The sequence below is a fragment of the Dipodomys ordii genome, unplaced genomic scaffold (assembly GCF_000151885.1).
Source record: "Dipodomys ordii isolate 6190 unplaced genomic scaffold, Dord_2.0 Scaffold170, whole genome shotgun sequence".
Lineage (NCBI taxonomy): Eukaryota > Metazoa > Chordata > Mammalia > Rodentia > Heteromyidae > Dipodomys > Dipodomys ordii.
The window spans coordinates 413,575-422,665 of NW_012267386.1; the positions used below are offsets into that span (position 1 = coordinate 413,575).

General features: G+C 35.7%; 1 protein-coding gene across 1 annotated transcript in view; it reads right to left on the bottom strand.

Annotated features, from left to right (window-relative positions):
• Positions 1-1,825: 1,825 nt before the first annotated feature.
• LOC105998677 (chromosome unknown open reading frame, human C12orf40) overlaps positions 1,826-9,091 on the bottom strand; it is a 63,717-nt gene continuing 56,451 nt past the window's right edge. The window contains exons 12-14 of the mRNA XM_013033474.1: positions 7,600-7,663; positions 5,429-5,511; positions 1,826-2,281 (exon numbers count right to left, since the gene is read on the bottom strand). Coding sequence (XP_012888928.1) covers positions 1,826-2,281; positions 5,429-5,511; positions 7,600-7,663 — 603 coding nt within the window. The remainder of the gene's footprint in view (positions 2,282-5,428; positions 5,512-7,599; positions 7,664-9,091) is intronic.

Sequence of the window (9,091 nt, forward strand, 5' to 3'; positions counted from 1 at the left end):
GGAGTATATCCTGCCTTACCTTCCCTGTAGTGGGATTACAGTGTACCCCACAAGAGCTGGCTATATGTATGTTTTATGAAGCCAAGGCCTTCTGTATCCCCTGGAGCAGAGTTTAGTATTTAGTAAACATGAAGTAATCATTTGGTGATTGACCTTAACTATGAGAGAGACAGAAGGAATATGTGTATAGATATACTTTTTATCTTTTATGCTTTTAATCTTCACAACAGAGTATGAAGGTATTATCCCCATTTTACAAAAAAAGGAACTTGAAGTTAAATTCCTGAGGTGATTTTCCCAAGGTAGTATAATAAACAGGTTCAAATCACAGGTCTGATTCCAGAACCCAGGTTTCTTTTTTTTATTATTATTAAAGATAACTTTATTCTTTTTTTTCTTTTTTTTTAATTTTATTTTATTTGTGAACATGCTGTACAGAGGAGTTACAATTACATGGGCAGGATAATGCGTACATTTCTTACCAAGCATTGCAGCCTCCTCCTTTGTTTACCCTTCACATCCCTTCCCATCCTCCCCCCCCCCCCCAATCCCAATCCTTCTCCTTCCCCCCCTTCCCCCCCTCCGCACCGACGTTGTAAAGCTCGTTTTGGACATGACAACTTGTACTTCTCATTGTTGCAACAGCAGAACCCAGGTTTCTAATACTTGATCTTGATTTTTTTATTGACCTTGGTATTATCCATTGATGTGACCCTAAATATGGATTAAATTGCTATTCAACCATCAATTCTCTAGCATTTCTGACTTTCTTGTGTGTGATCTGTATCTTGCTGCATTCTTCCCTGTGGCTCAGGTTTGAGGGTTCATGAAAAAAAAGCTTTTATTAAAAATATGATTTTGCACATAAAATTGTGCACAGGGGATGCAAGTGTGATTGATCATACCTGTAACCCAAGCCCTAAGAAGACTGAGGAAGGATTTCAAGTTCAAAACCAGTTCAGGTGCTATGTAATAAGACCCTGTCTCATAAACAAACAAAAAAGTTCAAGCCCCACGACCGACCAAAAAAAAAAAACCTTTTGCAATTTCAAACAATGCCCTAAAAGCATCAATGCATTTTTACTTTAAAGAGAAAAATAGCTTTCTTTGAACTAATAAAGCAACAACAAAAATGTTATCCAAATAAAACAGAAGATGTATTTTCTTTACAAGTTAATTCATGTAGGACTCAATGACAAAGCATTTGCCAAACATGCATGAGACCCTGAGTTTGATCCCCAGCACTGCAAAGAGAGAAATAAAGAGGGAGTGAGGAAGAAGAGAGAAATGGAAAGAAAGAAATAGATTGCAGTTATTCAGAACTTTTTAAAATAATAAAATGGATATAGTATTAAAGAGGAATAGCTAGCAAAATGCTTACAATGAGGACATAAAATATTTAGGTATTGTTTTCACCTTCAAATTTTGAACGAGAACATTTTTTTCACTAATATGCAACTGAATTAAGTTTTAAAATAAATGCCATAAGGAAGAAAGCAACTAAGTATATTTTAATTCACAAATAACAGCTTATCAGTTCAACATCACAAATAGTAAACAGGAGAATGATGCTGTACTTAAAAGCATTATTTCCTAAAAACTTGAAGATATATTAAAGCCATTAAAATGCCTACATAAAAATTAAATACATAAACAACATTAAAACATTTTCAAAAGAACCACAAATATACCTTTGCAACTTAAGCTTAGCGCCATTTTCTCATTACTCATTCTGTTAATGAAATTCTGGACATTCACTACTGCCTTCCTCCAAATCAAGTGAAATGAAATGCTCCACCATGGGCTGAGCTCAGAACATTATTACTTACTCAAGGCTCTCCTGCCCTCCAGTGGTATCTTCCTTAATATTTTCACTGCAACATTCGCTACTGTCAACAGCACTGCTTCTACACACACATTCTGAAAGTATGCTGCACTGTACTGCAGCATCTATCTGTCTTCCCAGTGTGGGTTTTCTCTCTGTTTGCACCCCAGCATCACACCTTGGAACCTGAACAATGCAGTTATTATTGGAGGGGGTCTGCTCTATGTATGTGGAATTGCACTGAGACTGTGGACATTCATCTGTATTATTTTTCAGTGATACTTCATGAGAACTCTCATTCTGTGTGTGAACTTCAGCATTATCTTTAACAATCTGATCACCCATACATTTTCCCATCCTTTCTGGGTAAAAACTTTTAACTGTTTCTGCAGTCTTCGGGGATATCTTATTTGAATCTTCAATTTGCTGTGATAGTTGACCTTCATCTTCAGATAGCTAAAAGCAATTAAATAATTTAATTACTGTGTAATTTTTTATATCATTCATCAGTTCACGATATAGGATACATATATAGGATACAAATACACATCAAATAATCTTCAAATATCTCCTAGCAGGTTACAGATTTTAAAATACCAATAAAAAGCCAGGCAGCAAGGTGACTCAAATACATACTCCTACTTGAGAGGTGGATATAGAGGAATCATAGATCAAGACAAGTCTGAGCAAAAAGAAGTTCATAAACTCCATGTTGACCAATGGCTGGGTGTGGGGGTACATAATCCCAGGAAGGCAGCATGGTTGAGCATGCGTGCACATGCTCAAGGAAGAAGACTGCACTGCAGGCATCATCATATAGGTGAATATACAGCTACAAGCCGAGGGAAACATTGCAAAGAGCAACGGGGAGGTATTTTGAGATCATAACTAGGTTTAGACCTGGTTTAGACCTGGGAGCCAGGGAAGGCTTTTGGAATAATGATATATTTACAATGATACCTTAAAAAGTTAAACAAAAATAAGGATGAGGAAGCAAACTGTATCAAGCCTACTGAAGAAAAGAGACTGACAAACTGAAGAAAGAAATGTCAGAATGTGGAGAGCAAAAGAATACTAGATGTTAGCCAGGAGCCACATTACACAGGACCAGCAGTCACTACAAGGAGTTCAGATATAAAGCCAAATAGGAACCCATTGAATAGTTGGAAATATGTACGGGAATGTCACAACTCAATTTATGTTCACAAAAAGTCAGGGGTTTTTTTAATCTGACAAACAAACTGGACTAAGAGTGAAAACAAAAACAATAGTTCAAGAACACAATGAGGTAAGTCAAAGGTTGAAAGGACCAGATACATCTATGATTTACTCTGGAGGTAGAGTATAAGTGGTTAAAGTGATGGAATGAATGTGGTTGAGGAAATGAGGTAAGACACAAGAAGAAATACTAACTTCTGATAATACCACTTGGTAACTATCTACTGATATATCAGAAAAACTGACCTGGGGAGAAAGGCAAGGGGTGTTTAGTGTAAGGTATGAAAAGATGAAGATTTTGTGAACTCTAATAATATATGTTTCAGTAAGAAACTGAACATGTAGCCGGGCGCCGGTGGCTCACATCTGTAATCCTAGCTGCTCAGGAGGCTGAGATCTGAGGATTGCAGTTCAAAGCCAGCCCTGGCAGGAAAGTCCATGAGACTCTTATCTCCAGTAAACCACTAGAAAACTAGAAGTGGCGCTGTGGCTTAAGTGGTAGAGCACTCGCCTTGAGCTGAAGAGCGCAAAGACAGTGCCCAAGCCCAGAGTTCAAGCCCCACGACCAACAAAAGAAAAAAAAAAAGAAAAAAAGAAATGGAACATCGAGGATTGGGGCTAAAGTCATAAAGTTGGGAATATGTACTGAGACAATATAACATCATTAAAGCTTTAAAGCACAAATTAACAGAAGAGGGTTCTGCATAAACCCTAGACATTACAACATTGTTATAAGAAGGTAGAGGAAATGATGGTAAAGGCATAAACTAGCATTTATGGGGATAGGAAAGAAACCAAGATTGTTGTGTTTATGACCATAGACCATAAAACATGTGTGTAGTGTTAGAATTGAACCCACGACTTCACACACACTCACACTCTACCATTGAACTAGTAATCCCACAAAAATATTTTAACGAAATCAAATAATAACCCAGGTGTAGTGGTAAGCACCTGTAATTATAACTATCTGGGGCCAGAGACAGAACAATCATAGTTTGAGTTCAGCCCTGGGCAAAAGTGAGAGTATAGCTGAAAAACCAAGTAAAGGCACAAGGATGGGGGCATGGAGTGTGGCCTTGGTAGTAAAGTGGTTGTGTATAAAAAAAGAGTTAGGCTCTGAATCCAATTCTCAGTACTGAAAAATTAAGGAAGGAAGAGAAGGAGGGAGGGAAAAAGAGGGGGAAATAGAAGAAGGGACTTCTACACAAATTAACAGTCTTTATGATATAAACATGAAAAGTATCCACTAAACTGGGCAACACAGAAGTCTCGGGTGTCCAGCCTGGCACCAGTGGCTTGTGCGTGAATCCTACCTACCCAGAAGCCTGAAATTTGGGGGTCACAGTTCAAAGTCAACCCAGGCAGAAAAGCCCGTGCAACTCTTATTTCTAATTAACCAGCAAAAAGCCACAAGTGGAGCCCTGGTTTAAGTGGCAGAATACCAGCTGTGAGTAAAAATGACAAGCAATAGCATGAAGCCTTGAGTTCAAACCCCAGTACTGGTACACATGCACACAAGCACACACATGCACACAAAGTCTCTGGTATCCTTACCAAGAGTGGTTTTTATGGCAAATTAGAAGTATAAACAAAAGGAATGATGAAGAAGAGGGAAAGGAGAGAATTCCTTCCATTTAGGTAGGTGATTTATGAGAAATGTCCTACCCAATTATTTATATTTGTCTTTACTATTACCTAGTTTTCATTTTATAAGTACTAAGACTATACCTTAATGTATATTTTGATTCCAATTATTTTAGGTTCTTTAAAATGTCATAATCTATGAATAATCTATAACCATATACGTGTTTATATTTATATATTATAAATTGTATGTTTGGCTCACGCCTATAATCCTAGTTACTCAGGAGGCTGAGATCTGAGGATCACAGATCAAAGCCAGACCAGGCAGGTAAGTCCGGGAGACTCTTATCTCCAATAAAACACTCAGAAAACCAGAAGTGGCACTATGGCTCAAATGGTAGAGTGATAGCCTTGAGCTGAAGTGCTGAGGGACAGCGCCCAGGCCCAGAGTTCAAGCCCTATGACAGATAAAAAAAAAAAAAATTGTATGTTTATGCCCAAAGTATCTACACTTGTTTATGTTGATTAAAAAAACTTTTGTAAATAATGTTTAATGTAAATTTATAAAAAATATTTTTATAAATGTTAATGAATAATGCTCAGACATGTTTATTTTGTATTCCTTTTACATTTTAAACTATTTCTTACATTTTCTGCAACCTTTTACATATTTAATCTATTTTTTTATTTTGACCATTTGAGTCAACAATTTTTCTTAGTGATAAAGGAAACTAGGATAAAAGCAAAGAATTCTAAATTAACATAGGATATATTGGTAAGTAAATAAGCATAACATACCATATCTGAACTAGAACTGAAAGAACTCTCTGTTGGTCTTGGAGAATAACTGGCAGACAGACTGCTCTGTGAAGAATCAAGACCTGAAAAATAAAGTTTTAATTCACAAAGATTAGGTATACCCTACAAAATATATGCAGGCAGAAGATACTGCTCACAATATAAACTTAATAACATAACAAATAGTACTTTAAAATGTGCCAAAGTTAGTTAAAAAATTTGGATACATGGCACCTTGCATTTCTAACAGCATATATAGTTTTTTTCCCTTAAAATACAGGTATATAAGGAAAGGAAGAAGAAAAGGTAAAATTGAATTAAATTGTCCAATATGTGAACTACTTTTGTGAGCAAAAAGGTGTCAACCAATGGGAAGGAAGCATAAACCAAGTTTATCAAGTCCCAAGGAATCACATATTATTGCTAATTGGGAAATAGAACATCACTGGGAAGCCAAAACTGCATTCAAAGTACCCAGTACTACATTCTTTCATTTTTTGCTATGTTACATCCTAATTGAAAACAAAGTTTAAAAGTGAGCCTGGGAAGTAGGTCGTGAGTCTCTACATCCTCCACACTAATAACTGCAATTACTGTCCTCCTTGTTTGTGATGAAAATGGATTTCCAGCAGAAAAGCACGAGACAATGGAATGCAGAACCACCACCTATATCAAATGATTTGTCCACAAAGGTTTTTAGGTATTTTAACAGATTAGATAACCTGAAGAATCATTCTTGGCTCAGAATATTGCCAGATATATAAACTTTTTGTCCACTAAAAGAAATAAATAATGAAAAAAGCACTTAGATATGAAGTATTTGCTACATACAAGCAAGAAAATTCAAGAATCAGAAGCAATTTATAGCAAATAGAGATATTTAGATATAGATGTGTAAAAATATAACTAAAATCCAACTTCCCAAAACACACATGGGCAGCTGGGTATGGTAGAACACACCTGTAGCTTCAACACCAGGGGGGCTGAAGCAGGAGGATAAAGACAAGCCTGGGCTACTTAGTAAGAGCTTGTCACAAGAAACAAAACCAAGAATATATAGCCAAGAGACATAAAAGAAAAAAAAGATAAATAAAAGGTATTTCAGAAATAAAACATGGATGGTTAATTATCAGAGAAATATCCCCTACAGTGGGAATATCAGATTACAATGATAAAAGATTTAGAATTTAAAGTATGTGACTAAACTTACCAGGCTTATAAGAGGTTAAATAAGTTTGGGTTATCCTGAAGAGGTAAAAATGTGTCTACCATATGAACCAATGATTCAGTTCCGAATACTTACCCTAGAGAAATTTTTATCATGTATGTCAGAACAAACATCAAGAATGACCAAAAAAGCTAAGAGCAATATATTCAAAACAATCTAAATATCCATTTCCAGAAGATGCATAAATTGTGGCACTTTCACATACAGAATGCTAAATAGCTGTGTACCAGTCAGAAAACAATGAAGTGTGTTAGATCCACAAATATTAAAGTTAATGAAACTCAACATATAATACTGTGTATATAAAATAAAGCTGCAAAAACATAGCTTCTTTAGGGTATTACAAATATGAAATCAAGCAACAGCAAAGTGTATTCACGTCACATAAAACAGGTTCACATAACAGTTACCTCTAGGGGGCAGAAAAGGAAATGTAATTGAGGATATTTACAAAAACTACAACATTCACACAGAATTTCTTAAATTACATAGCTGATTATAAGAGTTTTTTGTTTTGTTTTGTTTTTTAGTCAGCTGTGGGGCTTGAGCTCTGGACCTGGGCACTGTCCCTCAGCTCTTCAGCTCAAGGCTAGCACTCTACCACTTGAGCCACAGCACTACTTCCAGTTTGCTCAGTGGTTTATTGGAGACAAGTCTGTCTCATAGACTTTCCTGCCCAGGCTGGCTTTGAACCACGATCCTCAGATCTCAGGCTCCTGAGTAGCTAGGATTACAGGAGTGAGCCACCAAGCCCGACAAGAGTATTTCTTATTCATTACACTTCACATTTACATTATGTATATTCATCATGTATACTTTATAAATGATAAAAATAATGGAACAATCAGTCCTATTGCTAATATATCCTAAAATATTTTGAGGTAAAATTTTTCAAAAGCATTTAAAATTTAAACATAAAATTCACTCAAATAATCATACTAACGTGTTTTTTTAGCAGATACTGGCCTCCCTTGTAAAGAACATGTTCCTCCTTCTTCCATCAAATCCTAGAATAAAATAAAAATTTCAACAATTACTGTGTTCATAAATTCCACTTATAAGATCCTATCTATAAAGTTAATTCATTTCATAGTATTTTCCTATTATTAGTCAGTAGTGAACAATACACTTACATTAAAATTGGTTTAGAAACAAGAAATAAGCTACTGACAAAAAGGAAAAGCTTCAGATAATATTCAATGCACGTTAAAAAGATAAGCAACAAAAGTACTTTCAGGATTTATTCTATTATTCTTTTCCCATTTTTATGCTAAATATACTAATTTATTTTTACTTTTCAAAATATCAAAACCTAGAGCTATAAATTTTCTACAGAATACACTTTGGTTTCAATTGTTTTTGCTTTTTCTATGTATTTTTATTATCTTTAAGCAGTTGTACAAAATGCTGCTATTCAACAAAGCCATTTATGAATACAATGGGTTTTGATCATTGTCACTTCTTTTAATATTCTCATTCATCCCTCCCAAGCTACCCCTTCCCTCACTTTTCTTAGTTTTGTAGGATATATATTAAATTTTTTACTGCCCTCTCCCACCCTTCATCTCCTCCTCTACCATCTCCTTCCCTTGACTCTACTCCACCCCTTTAGGTATCTGATTCCTAGTGTTTATTTTGCTGAACTCTGATTTAGCCTTTCTAAGAAGTTAAACTGTTTGAGTTCTCCCTGAATCTACCATATTTCAGCTACTACACTAGTGTACATATGCATACCACCGACATTTTTACTTAGCTATTTATGAACTCTAGCTTCCACAAATAAGAGAAAACATGCAAACTTATCTCTCAAACTTGTCTCTTATGTTTCTTTTTTTAATCCTGGTGTGTTTCCTTATTTCCCCAAAAGTGGATGGAAGTTAAAAACCATTTGTATTTGTTTCTATCCAATTTTACTGAATTTTAATGAGAAAATATGGCTATGAATCTCCTCTCTGCCAATTACTGAGGGTGTATGTGTGTGTGCACGTGCGTGCGCACACGTGTGGGTGTGCTGCTCAACTCAGAACCTGGGTGCTGTCCTTTAGCTTTTTCTACTCAATTTTCTACTCAATGCTCTACCACTTGAGCCACAGCTTCATTTTTGGCTTTTTGATGGTTAATTTGAGATAAAGAGTTTCAGAGATTTTCCTGCCCTGGTTGGCTCTGAACTAAAATCCTCAGATCTCAAACTCTTGAGTAGCAAGGATTACAACCATGAGCCACTGATGCCGGCATTGAAGCTTACTATTGGCTTCGTAAACATAAATGTTTGCAACTTAAAGAAAATATGTATTCTGTGGTAGTATATAGACTTATATACAGGAGAAAGAAGAAGAAACTAGCCGCTTGCCAAGTTTGATTCCGTTTCCTTATGGTCATATATAGCTAGACTACCCTTTCAAGCTTTTCTTTTTTTTTGTATTTACTTTTTTTTT